This window comes from Wyeomyia smithii, chromosome 2 (genome assembly GCF_029784165.1).
Source record: "Wyeomyia smithii strain HCP4-BCI-WySm-NY-G18 chromosome 2, ASM2978416v1, whole genome shotgun sequence".
Lineage (NCBI taxonomy): Eukaryota > Metazoa > Arthropoda > Insecta > Diptera > Culicidae > Wyeomyia > Wyeomyia smithii.
In genome coordinates, this window is record NC_073695.1 from 172,334,161 (window position 1) to 172,353,227 (window position 19,067).

The 19,067-nt window shown below is 38.5% G+C and overlaps 1 protein-coding gene across 1 annotated transcript; it reads right to left on the minus strand.

The window, feature by feature from the left end:
- Positions 1-16,654: 16,654 nt before the first annotated feature.
- Positions 16,655-18,318, minus strand: LOC129723739 (putative odorant receptor 83c). Its single transcript, XM_055678133.1, has 4 exons — positions 17,531-18,318; positions 17,148-17,247; positions 16,998-17,087; positions 16,655-16,939 (listed from the first exon to the last, which is right to left on the minus strand). The coding sequence occupies exons 1-4, from the start codon at positions 18,316-18,318 to the stop codon at positions 16,730-16,732; spliced, it is 1,188 nt and encodes a 395-aa protein (XP_055534108.1). The 3' UTR covers positions 16,655-16,729.
- Positions 18,319-19,067: the final 749 nt, after the last annotated feature.

Here is a 19,067-nt window from a genome sequence, read left to right on the forward strand (position 1 = left end):
TTGTCTAACCGTAAGAGGATCATTTTCTCCATTAATTTCCGGAGGCAAGAGAGCATAGCAATCGGCCTATAAGAATTGTGATCAGAGGCGGGTTTTCCGGGTTTTTGAATAGCAATGACTTTTACCTCCCTCCAGTCGTGCGGAACAATGTTTAGCTCAAGGAACTTGTTGAACAAGTTCAACAAGCGTCTTTTTGCAGAGTCGGGTAGATTCTTCAACAAGTTGAATTTAATTCTATCCAACCCTGGAGCTTTATTGTTGCACGAGAGGAGAGCCATTGAAAATTCCAACATCGAAAATGGAGGCTCTTCCGTAGCTACTAAAAACGCGTCGCGAAAGGTCTTCAGTTCGGGGACAGAGTCCGGACAGACCTCTTTGGCGAAATCAAGTATTCAGCGATCTGAATATTTCTCGGACTCATTCGAAACGTTACGATTCCGCATGCGCCTGGCGGTATCCCAAAGAGTGCTCATCGCTGTTTCCCTCGACAACGCATTCACAAACCGCCGCCAGTATCCGCTTTTTTTTGCTTTTATCAAGCTCTTCATTTGTCTATCCAGTACATCGTACTTTCGGAGCAAATCGATAGTGCCTTGTTCTCGGAAGGTCAAATACACCGAGGAACTCCGCGCGTACAGGTCTGAGCACTCTTTGTCCCACTACTTGGAGGGAGGGCGCCGTCTAATCGTTACCCCGGGTATCGGTTTCGTCTGAGCTTGAGTCGCGGCGTCGATGATCAAGCCAGAAAGCAACGCGTATTCTTCCTCCGGAGGAAGTTCCACGTGGGACTCGATTCTTTGCGATATTATGGTCTCATAGGACTTCCAATCAATGTTACGTGTGAGGTCATACGCAATATTGATTGGATCCGTTGGAGTTGACCCATTAGCAATTGAGATAACGATTGGTAGGTACCGTGGGGATCATTGATTACTTTCCACTGGTAATCTAACGCTAGTGATGTCGAGCAAAGGGATAGGTCAAGCACGCTTTCGCGTGCTGGAGGATTAGGTACACGAGTCGCTTCCCCAGTATTCAAAAGTGTCATATTGAAGTCGTCGATTAAGTTACAGATTAAAGAAGATCGGTTGTCGTCGTACAGCGACCCCCATAGCGAACAGTGAGAATTAAAATCTCCCAATATCAAAAAAGGCGCGGGAAGCAACTCTGCTATATCAGTGAGATGCCTCTGTTCAATCCGCGCGGATGGAGGGATATATTACGAAACAAGGCATAGGTCTTTTCCATTCATATTCGTTTGAATGGCAAAGACTTCAATATTCGAGATCGAGGGTAGGTCGATTCGGAAGAAGGAATAGCACTTTTTAATCCCTAAAAGTACCCCTCCATCGTGTGAGTCTCGATCTCGACGAATAATGTTAAAATCGTGGAAATTGAGTTGATCGTTTGAATTGAGAAAGGTTTCACAGAGCCCAAATGCGTCACAATTGTATGTATTTATTAAATGAGAAAATAGATCGAATTTGGGAATGATACTTCTGCAATTCCACTGTAATACAGTGATAAAATTCCTAACCACTTTCGCCGTATTAGTCATCAAAAGATATGATAGCTGAAATGAGGGGCCAAGTTGCTGCTAGTTGCTTCAAAATGGTTCTCACTGTAGGAAGAAGGGCAAGAAGAATATTTTGTAGGGGATCTGGTATGTTGAATGTTTTAAATATCCAGTCCACAATATCAGAAAATTTTATGAACCCTGTTTCTTTTTTATCTTCTGATCGAGAAATGGGTGCACGAGGGGTTTTTGGTGCCCCAGGAAGCGGTGGGTACTTCTGGTTTGATTTGAAATTAAAACCGGGGGGTACTTGCTTCGGTTTTTCTTCACCGCTTCTTTTTTGTGTTGGCTTATTGGTCATTCCGCTAGGGGTTATCTTGCGACCTTTGCGAGAAAGATTAGGAGAGTTGATCATTCTCCTCTTCCTAGATCCTTCTGACATGGCATAAGAACACCCTTCGACGGGATCGTCAGATGTACCCTCATCGGTTGGCAAAAAGGAAAAGATGTTTCCTGTCGAGGGTGGCTCAGCACTCTTCAGCATTTCTGCGAAAGAGCGCTTTGATCGTTCCTTGAGGGAACGCTTAATTTTTTCTTCGCGCTGTTTGTACGCGGGACACGCCGAAAGGTCATGCCGAGTTCCCTCGCAGTAAAGACACTTTTCAGTATTCTCACTGCAAGCGGTCTCAGCATGATTGCCTCCGCACTTGCTGCAGCGTGCCTTGTTGCACCAGTAGGTGGCCTGGTATGACCTAACTGCTTGCAGTTTTGGCAATGCATGACCCGCGGTACGAACAGGCGTACAGGCAGACGAACCCTGTCCAAAGAGATGTAGTTCGGCAGTGCGGATCCGGCGAATGTTACACGGAAGGAATCCGAAGGGAAGAATTTCTTCTTCCCTTCTTCGATGGATACTGAATACAATTGCTTGACATCCAGTATCTTTACATCTTGAATCAGGGGGTTCTTGAAGCAGCCAACCCCGTGACGCAAAATGTCATCGACCGTGAGGCTTCCTTCGGTAACCACACCGTCGATCTCCACGTCCTTGGCAGGGATATACACGCGGTACTCTCTCGTGCTACTCACAACAACTCGCAGTTTGTTCGGTCTAACCTTTGTAATTTCGGTTACGTCCGCAAACTGTTTTGCCAGGTCCTTGCCGATTTGAATAATATTCAGAGGCTTCTTTATGGGCCTGAAGTAAACTACGAACGGACCTTTCGAAGCATCTGGGTAAGCTTTCACCCGTGTTGCCGGTACCCTTGGTACGGGGCTAGGTAGCGGGGAAGGTAGAGGGGAATTGATGGGGGTGATCTCAATCTCTTCCCCATTTGTTTCCACATCCAGGAATAATTGCACCTGCATGTCGTCCATTTTGCGGGAGCGTTACGCTCTACCGCACACAAACGATAAATATTCGAATGTGGAGGGGGGGGGGTCAAGTAGTTGCTATTAAATTTTAAAAAACAATTTTTCAAACTACAATGGATCAAAATAAAAAAAAAGCAGCAATAGTAATATTAATAACAAAAGTAATAATAATAATAATAATAATAATAATAATAATAATAATAATAATAATAATAATAATAATAATAATAAAAATAATAATAATAATAATAATAATAATAATAATTATAATAATAACAATAATAATAATAATAATATTAATAATAATGACAAAAATTCTAAAGTGAATACATCACCGAACGTCTAAGTCACGACCTCACGGCTGATAGTAGGATTAATCGAGCGTCTCCGCAGAACAAACAATGATGATCCAGCTTCGTGTTGTGACACAGTGGCCGTATCCTACACGCGACCTTGTAGATGCCACTTGTAGTTGACTTCCACTCGCTCGATCGTATGGTGGTCCGTGCTGCTAGCGGGGTAACAGCGATGCGGGAGAATTATTCTTGCTGATATATCAGCTGCGTATCAGATCACTGGCGGGGTAGCCTGCCCCTACCAGTGTGCAGAAGATGTTTCTGCCGATAAACTGCAGGCTTTTGTTATCGCTCAGCACAAGAACTAATCGACAAAAAAAAACATCCGTACGATAACTCGTGTATTGTTATTTTGCGAACTCAAACGGAGATGAACAATTTGCGTCTATTCGAGACGAAAGCAAAACAACGAATGACTAAACGCAAGTTGTAGCACCCATCTTTCATCCGTGAATTTATTTTTCGGTGTACACAATCAACAAATACACGAATATTCGTCAAAATAAAAGTAAAAAAAAAGACACGATCATGAGATACAATGTTGTCGCATGCACTCCTCTTCTTCGCTTCAATTGAACACGAGATGGCAACCAACAAGTGGATGCTGTTCTCCGGATGTATCATTCTTGTTTATTATCCTGCCGGTACGAAATAAACTTGTGAACTTTGCAGCCACCGGTGAATGAGCCTGCTGACAAAAGTTACTCGTTTGTTTTGCGGAGCTCATCTTCAGTATTGTTTGCCAAGTGCTCTGCCATCCCTTGTATCTTGTCTATCACCTACTAATCTAGACACAAATGCCTCGGACTGTGAACTCGCTTCGCTGTGGGAGATGGAACACAGTAGGAAAATATCAAAGCACAGTCTGTAACAATCTATCAACCCAAGCAATAAATTACCATAAATATGATAGAATTAATAAGAAGCAAAAAATCAGTACGATTTAATTGAATTGAGCATTCGTTTGATCTAGCACAAAAAAATAAATATTGTTCAACTGTGAGAAATCCTCTCCCACAGTGGTCATACTGGTATACTCCCCTACTGATGTATTTTTCTTGTTTTTACGCTGAGTGGATGGCGAAGTATTCCAGCATAGTAGGTAAGTGGTCGGCAGAGGACCGAAAGTTCAACTATGTAGCAGAAGTTGCCCATGGCTATTTCGAATGGAACAACTTTCATGAGAGCAAAGGCTTTTTGTCCGTTGAAATGAAAATCTTTCGAGATTGCAAGAGTCAGCCGTTTTAGTGCAGAAAGTAACCCACATGCAAAACCTATCTCTTGTTCCACATCAGTGCTTAAACAACTTGAATCATTTTGGAATACCAGCAGAGTCATATCAGAAAACAGATGTGCAACTTCGAACAAAATGCTCCAGTAGTCCATGGTTTTGCATTTAGTTTTCGCTGTTCTATTCCATATTGATTTAACTGTGCACATGATACTTTTGACTCTTGTGTAAAGTGGTAAAAATTTCGTTCGAACAGTTTGCTTCCGATAGTTTGGTTGGAATAAAATCTGTTTTTCTGCTTCAATGACCAGATATAATCAAACAATCAAAATCAAGACCAGACATACCCTTAAAATGTTTGTTTTAACTAACCTAAATTTGGAATCATTTTATGCTTAGCCCTTTTCTTTCATTCAGAAGCGTTCTTCATTCATTTGGTTGAATTCAAATCATTTTCTCTCATAAGCTCAGCAACCTTCGCTTGGGAAGTGACAATTTTATTTACACTCGCTACCGTAAATAATTTTTCCTTCAATTTCAGATCTGGATCATCGATCTTATATCAAGATCATTGCTTTGAAACTTTGAAGAACATTATAAACGAAGTTTTCAAGAGGTGCAGTAGGACAATCTATCAATTTTGAAAATATTACAAGAAATTGAGAATCAAGACATTTTTCTTGCCCGTTTTTTTTTTTTTTGAAGTAGAATACTTCTCTCAGGAAGTTCGGCTACATAGGGATGTGAAATAAAAATCTAAAACCGAAGAAAGTGAAAAATATGTCCAATTTCAAATGCTAATAAATCGGTTAGTATTCGAAGGATTTCCTTCGTTCTTGCAGCAATAGATTGGAAAATCTTCTAAGATTCTTCCCAAAATAAGATAATTGTAATTTTATTATTCACACTATTGTACTATTGAAAATAGTCAAGCCTTGTCAAAACACAAAATTCGACCTCTGATTGGTCGTTATATGCTTGCTTCCCAAGCACGGTCGACAGGATCATATACCTTGCAGTTGAAAACATGCTATTTGGCCTATATAAGAGCCTGTTTCAGCCGGAGCCGCTCGTAATAGTTCTAGACAGCGGCAACAGCAGTCGTCCTTCCTTAGCAGCAGCACTAGCCCTGTGGTTGGTCACCACGTCTCAGGAGCAGCGCGGTTTTTCTCAGCGTGTGTCGCCAGACAGCCATTATTCCCCCCGTGTTGGGGCAGCATGAAGATTGCCATCAGGAAATCCAATTTTGGAAAGCAAAATGCCTTTTTGAAGGCAAATAAACAAGTCATTGAAAGTTAATAATTTTTGTCAACGCAAGCAAGCATTCTGTGTTGCATCCTAACAATTTAAATTTGTCGCACTCGTCTAATTTACTGAATGTGAAGTAGCTTCCACAGTGCATGTTGTCCGTGTATCTTAGTTCCCCCAATGTTAGGGCAGCTCAAAGGTTGTAATTAGCAACCGATTTTGAACCGCAACATGCTTTTTTCAAGGCAAATAAAAAAATAATTGAAGGTTAATAATTTTCTGGCATCAACACAAGCAGACATTCTGTGCGGGATGCAATCAAATTCTTTTGTAGTTGTCTAATTTTCACTTTATTTAGTAAACCCCCCACTGTAGGGGCAGCGCAAAGGCTGCGATCAGCATAACCGACATTGAATAATAAACTGCCCTGTTAGTACGCATTCACAAAAGCAGTTAGTTCGACTATGCAGAGCTAATATGAAGTCGATTCAATCAATCAGCATAAACAGAATTTCGTCGTCTCCCAGCTGCCAAGTTGCAACATGATGCAAAATGCAACAGCGAGCAAACGAAATCGCTTGATGATACAAACCGCAATAAGATACGGGTTAAAACCGTTGCGTGTGTGAGAGCACCATCGGTGTTTATTCGCTGGATACACTATCTACTGTCTACTGAACGCAATAATCATTTTTGTGCATCCGTGCTACGAAACTGAGGAAAAACTTTAGAAACTGAAAAAAGAGGTGGAGCTTATCAAATGATCGCTCTGAACCAGAATGAAGTCACACATATTTTTCAAGTTATATCATTCCACCACGTACGTAAAATAATTCATTCCTATTTTCATCCCTATATAAGAGCCTGTTTTAGTCGAAGCCGCTCATAGTAGTTCTGAACAGCGACGACAGCAGTCCTCCCTTAGCAGCAGCGGGAGCGAGCAGTGGGTACCATCGATAGCGGATAGCGGCCACAACTGTGGCATGGCTGCGAATAAGCGTAGCAGTTTCAGCGGATCTCACCATCGATAGCAGCAGGGCCAGCAGATGCAGGTACAGCGGATATCAATGGCGGCCACAACTGGGGCATGGCTACGGATAGCGTTGCAGTTGTTCAGCAGTTGGGCCAGCGTATAGTGGCCACAACTGTGGCATGGCTATGCATAGCGTAGCTGTTGCAGCGGGTATATCAGCATCGATAGTAGCAGGGTCAGCTGATGCAACGACACTCCCTAAAATGCTGTTTCAGTGTGGTAGCGGGAAGCATCAGCAGCAGGCTTGCATGAAGTGAATACATCAGCCAGCAACTTTCTCTAAGGCCTCTGCCATAGTAGACGCGAAAAGCGGCGCGAACCGATTCGCTCGGCCGTAGGTTGATGTACAGCTCTACTGATGGCTGTACATTAACCTACAGCTGAGCGAATCGGTTCGCGTCGCTTTTCGCATCTATTATGGCAGAGGCCTAATGGGAAAGTTGTATTAGTTTGTTCAGAAGAATATTATTGTCGGTAATATTACAGAGATGCGATTGCGTAAATCCGATTTTGAATTGAACAATTGTTCTTTTGAGAACAAATAACACACTTATTTGAAGAGTTAATAGCTTTTGGTACCAATAGCAGTATAGTGACAGCCTCAGCGGTAGATGCAGATGCAGCCGGTACTTCCCTGAGGCCGATGTAAAGGAAAATGGGAGCAGCACGGCGAAACAGTTCGGGTTATGCTTAGACGCGCGTCTTTCTCGTTGTTGATATTCCCCACATGAAACGACGCGCTTTCGTATGATAGCGGTGGTATTAGCGGTAGATGCATTTGTCAACACTTCCTCCAGTAAAGCCGTGTCTAGTTTTCAATGTGCAAACACCTTTCTCATTGTGTTGACCGTGCGCCTTAGTCCTCACTATCAATGATAAATTGAACAATTGTCCTTATAAGGACAACAAATGAATTAATGAAGATTTAATGTTGAATTAGAATACTTCTCTCAGGAAGTTCGGCTACATAGGGATGTAAAATGAAAATCTTAAACTGAATAAAGTGAGAAAAATTTCAAATGCTAATAAATCGGTTAGTATTTGATGGATTTCCTTCGTTTTTGCAGCAATCGATTAGAAAATCTTCTAAGATTCCTACCAAATGCATGAAATTGCAATTTTATCATTCGAACTATTGTACTATTGAAAACTCTTAAGCCTTGTCAAAACACAAAATTCGACCTCTGATTAGTCGTTATACCACGCTTTCCCAAGCACGGTCGGCAGAGTTACGGACCTAGTAAATTGGGAATGCATCATTTGGCCTATATAAGGGCTTCATCAGATAATAAACAAACATTTCATCGGATATTAGATTGAACAACTGAAATTTGAAGAACACAAATGATTATTTGAAGAGTTAATATTTTCTCGTTTTGCGCTATAATCCAAAGTTAATTATCTTCATCTACATGCATACTCTGACTATTATTACGTGTGTTTGCTTAGTGTTTGGCTACGGTCATGCAGAACGCAAATAACGGCGTGATGCGATTCGGCAAGACGAAATCTGTTGAAATGTATAGCTCTACTTCGCCTTAAAAAGAGCTGTACATTTCACAGCGGTAAGGCGAATCGCATCGCGCCGGCATTCGCGTTCTGAATAACCGTAGCCTTTGTTCCGTTCCAGTTAAATGATGTCGTATTAAATGTGCATATTACAATTCGGCAGCACTTCAACTTCTCATTTGCACAAAATTTAAAAATATTCAATGAACTTCATTCGAAATATCAGACACAAAGAAATTACAATACTGCCAATGAACGGTCAACGTTTATTTACTAGAAAAAATGACTGACACGCAAGCAGTCGGGTTATCTTTCTTGTAAAAGTATTCTACTTCACCTTGCGGTCGTGGCTTTGCATACAACCTTCTTGTGTTTATTTTTTTATTCTCGCTAATTTTCCGTCGGTCTAGTCCCGCCACTGTTGTGGCCAATCACCGACGCCCAGGGAGGCGGCTCCACACCCAGGACCCTAACTCACGTCCCGTTTATTAACGGACCGGCGCCAACGGCTTTACTTCCTCATGCGATGGAAGGCGTGATCCCAGAGATTTTTCGCCTTAGAAAATCTCCCGGTGTCGGCTAGAATTGAATCTAGACCAGTTGGGTTGGTTGTGAGTGGATCACGCCACCTCACAACCATCGACACCTATGTCGGCGGTGGGATTCGAACCCAGGCGTCGAGCGTGGTTGTTTTCTTGCCTGTTGTTATTCATTTTAAACAAGCTAAGTATCACATTTCATTTGTTTTCTTTTCTTTTCTGAAATTATTCGCTACCCTGCCATAGTGCGCTTTCTTGCGCACAATGGAAGTGGACGAAAAAAGTTCTAATTCTGAGTCTATTTCACCAAAACCTCCTGACCCTTCATCCACGATTTCTTCCAATCCCCCACGCACCAAACTCTATTCAGATGGATCATCTGGTTCATTTATTGTTTATTTCCGACCTAAAATGGGACCTAAATTGAAGCCTTTGAACATAATTCAAATTTTTAAGGACATTCGCATTTTAGGTCCATTGCTGAAATTTCTAAGGTCAGACCCAACAAACTAAGAGTTGTGGTTAATGACCTTACTCAGGCTAACAAAATTGCTTCTTCTGAATTTTTTACTCGTGAATATCGTGTTTATGTTCAAGCACGAGATGTAGAAATTGACGGTGTTGAGACAAATCGCGCCAAATGACCGATGGTCGAATATCGACCATTTTTGATTTGAATTAAACTTTGCACACGTATTTGGCTAAGCAAACTGAGCATTTTTCACAGATGGAGAGATTTTTTACACCCATGAGTTGCATTCTGGCATAGGTTTTATTCGAAGCATTGTAGTCCAGAAACCGTTGGTTGTATAGAAAAACTGTCTGAGAATGAGTTGTAGGAGAATTAAAAATGCATCATAAAAAAATTATACACTGAAAAAAAACATTTTTTTGGCCAAAAAAAATTAAAAATAAACATTAAATTTCAATTTAAAAAAAAAAGTTAAATATTTTTTTAAATAAACTTGACGTTACAACGCAACTTTAAAAAAAAGTCCAGGTTGGAGAAATGAAAATTATTTTTTTTTATGGCAGATTGATTTTTTTATAAAAATATTAATTTGAACAAAACGATTGGATAAATAACTCAAGCGCTGTGCCTTAGCCTACCTACACGTTCCCCCTTGCCGAATGTTTTATAAAAAAATATGTTTGTCGTGCAACACTACCTACTTGTAAAGTACGCTACCAATATCCTATAATATCTGTTTTCGTATATAAATACGATTGCACTTCTTTAGAAGTGTTAGTAACAGTTTGCATTTTGTGAAGATGAATAAAGTGAAAATGAAATACACCAAACCCAAGTGCTGTAAACCCTTTCCTGATCATCGGTGCTCATCAAGCTTACGTAAATTTAACGAAAACGTTATTGCAAAATTAAAAATATTGAACTGTCAAGCTCATTTTAATACGTCTTTATCGATTTGTGATTCGTGTAGATTATATTGTATTGAAGTAAAAAATGAATTTGATCTCGAAGAGCATCCCCACAATTTATTCATGGAACCATCAGGATGTGGAAGAAACATTCTACCGACGAAGTTGCAACCATCTGCATCTGTATATGAATTGGCGGAGATACCATCAATCGTATCATCATATTTTCAAGAAAGAATTCAAATAGAATACTCCAGAATATAGAAAATTGAGTTATTCAATGAAGGCCTAGCTGGAATCAACGTTTCACCGATATCACTGGCAAAGCTTAATCAGGAAAAATATCCTAAAAAAAGTATCTGAACATTACTATAAAAAAAAAAATTTCGATTTTGATGCTGAAGATGACCTGGATTTATTGAAACGTAAAACGAGAGACTTCGACGAGATAATTTTGCAGTTAAAAGAAAAATTTACTGCACCCGAATGCTCGAGGGAAAATAAAGTAAGAATACTAAACAGGCTCGGCGCATATCAGAGGTTAGTGGAATATTGGCTATTCCTGACGTGAGGCTTGGACATGGATTGCCCCTGGAAGTAAAATACGAGGTATTGCAGTTTTATAACAGTGACCAGGTCAGTAGAGCCATGCCAGGGCAAAGGGACTACGTTTCAGTGAGAAAAGATGGTAAACGACAGCATGTGCAAAAGCGAATCTCAATTAATTCAATTCGTGAGGCTTACGTTTATTTTAAAGATATCAGCAAAACTGATATTGGGTTGACTTCATTTAGAGCTTTGAAACCTAAGCATTGTAAATTACTTGGAAGCTTGATCACGAGAATACTGAATTGATGATACACAGTCTAAAGAAATATTCACTCCTAAATGACTCTAAAATTTACTTTGAACAACTATTATGTAGCTCAACTACGCGATCCAAATATTGTTATCTCCGCAAATGTGAACAATCCTCAAGCCGTTTAGATTTTGAAAACAGTTTTTTCAAAGAACTTGAGAAACGTTGTGTGAGAGAAATACCTTTCGAACAGTTGATTGCAACAGAACGATGTAATATAGAGACACTTGTGAAATCAATTGATGAATTTGTATCTTATTTTTGTGAAAAGTTGGAAAAGTTGATAACTCACGATCACAAAAAAACTCAACAGTCGACTTACATGAGAGAACGAAAAAAATTTGAAAGATGGTGAAGTTGTTATAGTGTGTAATTTCTCAGAACTCTTTTTTTGAGAACCGTTCGCCCAATCGTCTTGTTGTCAAAGAATGAATTGTATATTTTTAATCAAGCATTCCAATGAACGATTTTTAGAGTTTAGGTCACTGTGCACTGTGGTATTTTCAAATGTATCTTTCCACCAATTGCTAATGTCTTGAAATATAACTTTTGAAATGTGTTGAAACTAATTTGTAAGTTATTTCATAAAATGGTGGTTGAAAAACGTGCTTTACAATAAGTATTTCGTCGTTCTTATATCACTTTTTTGTACTTTATGACCTTCAAAAGTGCATTACTCAAAAATGTACCGTATGATGATTTTGAAATTTTGACCAGAGATTCTGGACGTCATAACAAATCGAATGGTGTACTCAGATCCTTTGGTGCATTTTTTTTATAATAACGGTCTCTGGGAGCACCGTGATTTGCTTTGCCCGTTCTGCTTTGGTATTTTTTGTTTTTTGGGAGGGGAGAACGTTTCAAAGCCCTCTTAGACCTAATTTCAATGGGATTCTATTCATTTGTGACTTTTCTGGTCTAGGTGGTTCTGGGCTGGTTTTAAAATTATTTTCGTTATTTTTGCTGACATTTTTTATGTTTATTCTCTATATAAACCACAGAAATATAGACTTCCCAACTTGTTTTTAAGAGTGTGTCCGTGGACAAAGAGGGGAAGGGTGTTGGTCAATGTCCACGAAGGAAAAACGGGGTGTCTAAAATAACAATTTTTGGGTCCACGTGACTCCATTATTTCTATCTTATCTATTTTGGTGACTAATTCAACGCGCATTTGGTGATATCTGACCCTTTCAAATAAAGCAGATGAGCTAGCTTCCAAATTTGAGTACTGATTTCAACTTCTTCTGATTTAATTTTTGATTTTGCGGTGTTTTATGTAGTCGCATGATGGGTTCGGTGCATTTTTTATATACACTAAAGTCACTTTTTACGCGGGGGATACGTGCCGCGTAAAAAGAAACCGCGTAAAATAACCGCGTAAATTCCGGAATCCGCGTAAAAAAACGCGTAATTTCCGGAATCCGCGTAAAAAAAACCGCGTAAATTCCGGAATCCGCGTAAAAAAAACCCGCGTAAAATAACCGCGTAAAAAGCGACCTTAGTGTATTATATATTACGGTGTAATAGATTCGGATACAAATTCAAAATTTTATAATGATGTTATAAAATTACATATTCATTTTTTTTTTGTAAATTTTTTGATAGTACTTTCCATAGTAAACATCTACAGTTGTGTACTTTATGCTATCGACTGAGAAATTGTATTCGTGGGGGTTTTTTCGGCCTCGCAGTCTTTCTGGCAATAAACGATTTAATATCTTTCTATCATCCGACGTTTCGGTGTATATTGCACCTTCATCTGGGAATTCTGGTTTTTAGACAAGAACAAGAACAGTGTAACAACATTAAAATAACAAAAACTATAGTGTGCGACAAGGGCCTTACAGAAAATTTAAACGTTCTCGTCAAACAAGCTTCGGCATGAGCATCTTTTGTCCTATTTCTTAATCTATATGGTGTCAATTTATAACATGACATGATTGAAATTCTTAAAATCGTAATACGCATCCAAAAACCTCACATTCATTCCCGCAATAATCTCAGCTAATCACTTCAAAACAGTCATATAAACTCTTCATTCAAATCCGCAACAATTCAAACTGATCACTCGAACTCTGTCACACACTATTCTAACTCTTTTTTCAACCGTCAACTCAAATTGATATAATACTGAGCGCAAAACTGCAGTGGATCAGCAGTAGGTACAAACCATCTGCGCATTAGCTATTCAGCTCTATGTTACAATTTGCTATTGGGTTTCATTCGTTGATGTGTATGTGTTCTGTGTTGGAAACTGTTTCTGGAGTGTGTGTAGTATGCCTGCATATGTAGAGCTCAAATTGTCAACGTCAGACCGCTTGTTTCCTGCATGTCTGGTGTTGACAATCTCACAGACTTCTAGAATAGGAAGCGCTGATTTTCGAGTGTGATGATTAATTATTTCTGTTTTTTCTAGGTTGAACTGATGATTCGCTCAATACTGTGTTGTAGGAGGGCCGTCTTTTCCTTGAGCCGTTCCAGGTCGAACCGTGTGCTGGGATCTTCGTCGTTCTTGCTGAGGAGTCTTTTTTGTAGTTCGGTGATAGTTGTTCGGTGGCTGCTGATGCGTTTTTTAAGTTGGGTTGATAGAAAGATATTAAATCGTTTTATTGCCAGAAAGACTGCGAGGCCGAAAAAACCCCCACGAACCATCTACAGTTGATTTGTTGAAATATCATCTCCCTATGTTAGCTCCAGCAACTTTGGACAAAGATAATATGGACAACCGCCACAAAAATTAAAATAGGTATTTATTTTCACACAAGTACACACATGAAGATGAAATGAGAACTGTATAGTAGTAACGGTAGGCGTTACAATTGACAGAAACAAATTCAATGTTACATCACGAAACGAATAGATGAAAAGCACGTGCACAACTTTATTGCGTTGCATGCTCTGATATCAAACTAAAATTATGGCAGTGCAAACAAGCTTTTATAGCGAGTAATCGAGCTTTTGATACTTCATTTGTCGGTTGGGAAATATTTTCAACTAGGTATGCTGCAAAGTAAAACAAATTCTGTTCCCGAGTTCTACGAGGTTACGCGGTCTCTTGAATACAAGTTGTTTTTACGCAGATTTCGATATAAACGTGGTTTTAACAAGCTGATTTTGTAATTTACTTGTGTTTTTTCGCGGACTTCGAAACCCTCGCATTTTTTGTTTTATACGTTTTTTTTTACTCAGCATGCATACCTCGCTTAAAAGATGATTTTAATGTATATTTCGCAAACCGAAAACTTTAAAAAATGAAATAATCAAGATTTGTTAACCGCCTCAATGAACGAAAAAGAAAAAAATTGCCAGTGTAATTCTGAAAAAAATAGATTTGCCTGAAGTTTATTATGCCGTTCCACGCAGAATTGTCCCATATTACATTATGGTCATTTTTAATTTCCATCACCAAACGTTGTTTTTTGACGAAATTTTCCAGAAGAATACTTCAACAATACATTTTTGTTCTAAAAATGTTTCAAAAAATACCAAGTCTGTTTGTCCCATTGTTGAGTTTCCACGCATAACTGTCCCGCTAGAGTAATCTCCACAATTAGTTATTTATATATCATTATTACGAAGCGCAGGGTTCAGAAATACTTAAAACTAAACGTCAAGAACTTCTAAAGATGGCGGAGGGAAGGAGGGAGGTCTTTTTTCTTAAAGGGAGGGGCATTATTCTAAAATACAGTAGCTATCTTTCGAACAAACTATACATTTTATAGAAGTTCAACCATAAGAACGAAACGAAACGATTTTGGTACAGTGTAAAATTGTTATCAGCGAACTTTTTTTTTTGTTTCTTGGTAGGTTACCATCAATCAGGTTTTTGCCGTCCACGGAATCTGATGCACTTATGATACCTAATCCGTTGAGGCTGTATTGCACTCTTTGACCAAGCGTCAAATATTTGTCACTTTTTGACAGATTAAAATTTGGTCAAAGATAATTGTTTGTCACTCTCCAATTTTTTAATGTGGCAAACACGGGCGAACAACAATCATGATGTCAAATAAATTTGACCATTTTATCAAAACGTCGAATATTTTACCATTGGTCAAAGAGTGTTATTCGGGCTTCAAATTCATCATCACTGTAATCACTTTTGTATACTTGCAACATGGCCAACGCATTCATTTTCGGTTCTGAGCGAAACTTCCGGCAAACGGAACAAGTTGACGCACAAAATACACGACTTAAACGAAACAAACTAACTAAAACGTCATTTGCATGGGTTGGTGGTACGATGCGAAATTCACATTGGGACTGTTAAGCATGGAATTTGCCAATTTCTTATAATCCTATAATTCTAGGCATAAGAGTCCCACTGAACAGTTTTTTCTGTGAACGACCGTAAATAAAATCCTTCAATGATTTTCATTGGATATGTTGGTCTCTAACACTTGCGTGCCCGACCCCTCCTAAGCCGGAAATATGAAAATTTTTCTAATTCTAAACCGAATTTGATCGAACCTTTTCAAAAGATCACAAATTTATTATAGTTTTTGAGACAGTAGAGGACATTTCGAAATTTACCGTTGTTCCGGATTTATCGAGGGGAACCGTGGGGTAAGTACCCTTCCAGAGGCACAGGCTAGATTAAAAACGGTAGCGAAACCTTGCTTGCGACGTATCAAACTTTGAGTTTTTGCTAAAAAACACTTTTGGCTATCGGAATTTGGCCACTTGGGCGTGTTTTGGTCACTTCTGGCCGAGTTCCAGAAATCGGTTCCGGGAATGGTTCCGAGACCTAGCTTGCGACATATCAAAGAACTCGGACAAGAACAGCCATTAGTCGTCCAAGTGACCAAATACCGATTGTTAAAAGTGTTGTTTGGTAAAACCTTAGTTTTATATGTCGCTAGCAAGGTTTCGCTACCGTTTTCAATCTAGCCTGTGTCTCTGGAAGAGTTCTTACCCCACGGTTCCCCTGGATAAATCCGGAACAACAGAAAATGTCGAAATGTCCCCTACTGTCCCAGAAACTATGATAAATTTGTGATATTTTAAAAAAGGTTCGATCAAAATTGGTTCAGATTTTGCGGAATGGCAGGTAAAAGAATTTTCATTTCTTCGGCTCTGCGGGGATCGGGTACGCAAGTGTTAAGGCAATTTCAATCACAAAATTGTTTTTTGACATGCCATTTCGCCTCAGATGACAAATACTTTTCAAATCTTTAATCGCATTTTGCTCAGCAGCCCGTTTTGGAACATGGGCCATTTATGCGTGGAACGGCAGTATATAATTCATAACTTGGTTTTAACTTTGAGTAAGAGTTTATTCCATTGATCAAACTGCAGAAAATCACTTAAAATATATGACAAAAACAGTAGAACCTATTTTTAACAAAAACCACTGAACCCATAGTTTTGATTCAATTTATTATTTTTTATTATCATTTTATTTCGGGTAATAGCCTGTTTCGCAAGTTTTTTTTCAGCAGATTTTTTTCAGAAATCTAATGCAAAGCCTGCAGAAAAAGACTGCTGCCGAAATAGTCTGATGGTCAAATATGTTTAACCCTAATAGTGAATTCCAAGCCATTTATAATAACAATATATATACTGATTTCAAGTTATAATAAATATTTAATACTTTTGTGAATCCGTTACAATAATTGATAAGGGTCTCTCTTATGTGATCTTGTTTTTAACAAATTCTCTATTTTTGCTTACCCAATGCGCATCTACTCAACTTTCACGGTTTGCAACATGGTAAAAATACTATACACTGTTTTGTATACCTGAAGAAAAGTTGGTATGTTAAGTTTACCAAAAATAACGGTCAGAGTAACAGATTCCTGGGCACTCATAAGCATGAATCGTAACGGCATTTGTTGTTCAGTTTCCAACTTATACCATAAAATGTTGTAGATTTCACGTTGAAGTTGCTCACTCTTAAATACCAAAGTCATTTGATTTCCTGTTTTCATATTAGAATGTTGACTAAATTACCTTCAGTTCCAACATAGTTCCCAGAAAACATCCGAAGAACATTTGGTAGCTAACAAACGCAATAAATACGTATCCTTGATACCACGAAAGCTGTATAACACACATGTTATTGAAAATTTTATTGGAAAAGTTAAGGAAATTATTACTTACCATGACCACAGCGAAGAGAGACGTTACCAAGACCGATGACAACGAGACAAACGTAACAAAGTAGAAAAATCGGAATACGTTCTCCACTGTTCGTAAGTATCTGTAATGTTTAAAATCTTGTAAAGGGTGCTAACGTGAATTTTGAAACATACTGATGCCGTAAATGTAATCAAATTAAGAAAGCTAGCGGTTGTGATTTACCGGGCAAACAAATAACCATGCGTCAGCATAATTTTTTAATTGACCGACCATGTACCTCAGTAGTGAGTTTTACAAAAATTAATCTAATAAATTTTTATACTTGATGTGATTACGTTCAAACTTTTTTTATTCTTTCAAACATCAACTTGCTAGTAAAAGTAATTATTTATTGGCAAACTTACTGTAAATGTTCCTGATGTCTTCTAACGATTTTCTCGAAAACCGGTTTTATATTATCGCAATCCTGCTCAATCATTTCGTTCATTTCGTGCAGAGATATTACCAATAAATCGATCTGCGTAAAAGAATTCATCAAAATCGTCATATAGATGCAGTCTAGACCCATATCTCCAGAAGAAACGTAGACTGTCAGTATAACGTGCACCACGTAGTTGATAATATATCCACTCCAGCTGTTTTGGTTTAGGTAAGGGATAAAAAACCCGAAGGGAAGCAGCTTTGCTCCAGTCATCGCTAAGTATAAAAGTGGTGCGAAATCTAACGAGAAACTAGTAAAAGCATAACTTATCAACATAACTTTCAGCACGGCACTCAATACGAAAATATTCCGCATCAACATATTCCTCGTTCTTGGATTGCATTCCTCCTTAAACAAAGAAATATTGTACTCGTGCATCCAAATAAGCTTCTTCCGATAGATTGCAAAAGTAAAAAGCTTCCACACGCACTGTATTGCTACACCCAAAGTCACCAAGCAGTTGATGACATTTTCCACATCATGGCGCATATTGTATACTGATGTGAAGGTTAGATACAAATAAAATATAGCCACAAATAAAGTAAAAATTGTGTTGAAATTTCGTGAGCTATATCCTGCACTGAAAATATCTAAGCCAATTAGTTTAGATATTTTGTTCGGGGTTGCAATAATTTGAGCACAAAACTCTGCTGGATCATCGAATGAATGACGAAAGAGTTTATATTGTTCCATCTTTTGAATTAAGTCCATCGTTGATTGGTTTATTAGATACCAAATAACGGCTATGTCTTGTTGTAAAGTTACTGGTTCACTATAGGTGAAAAACAGAAAAGGTATGCTTTAAATGATAGCTTGTGAATAAATATTTCCGCGGTTTCAATCTCCAAGCTATGTTATTTGAATAACCTGATATATAGGGTAGCGATGCTCCCATAGACCGTTATTATACAAAAAATACGAAGAATCTGAGTACAGCATTCGATTGTTATGACATCCAGAATCTCTGGTCAAAAAGGGTCTTACTTTTGGCTTTTCTGGTTTTTCGATCAATCCACCTAACAGTAAGGTAAAGAAAATATTTTTTCTAATTTTCATCCTTGCAATCTTCAGCAAAGTTGTGGAAAAATTTAAAAGAAAAATAATTACTGAATACTGCGATGTCCTATCTGTACGTTGGACACGACAAAACAAAGTTGTTTGTGGAACTCCCATCCTTTGAACCAGTTTTTTTTATAACTTTTTCTGTGACTGTCAAAACAACAAATTTTTACGAAAGCTTGAGGGAAGCTTAGTTGAATGAATAAAATCTTAGAACATTTTGCATTGGTTTGACCATTACAGACAAAATTATAGGCAAAAAACTGATTTTAAGGGGGGTATTCCACAAAAATACTCTATTCTGCCTTGTCCAACGTACAGATATGACATCGCAGTAGTCAGCAAATGTTTTTTTTTTTTTTTTTTTTTTTTTTTTTTTTCAAATTTTTCCACAACTTTGC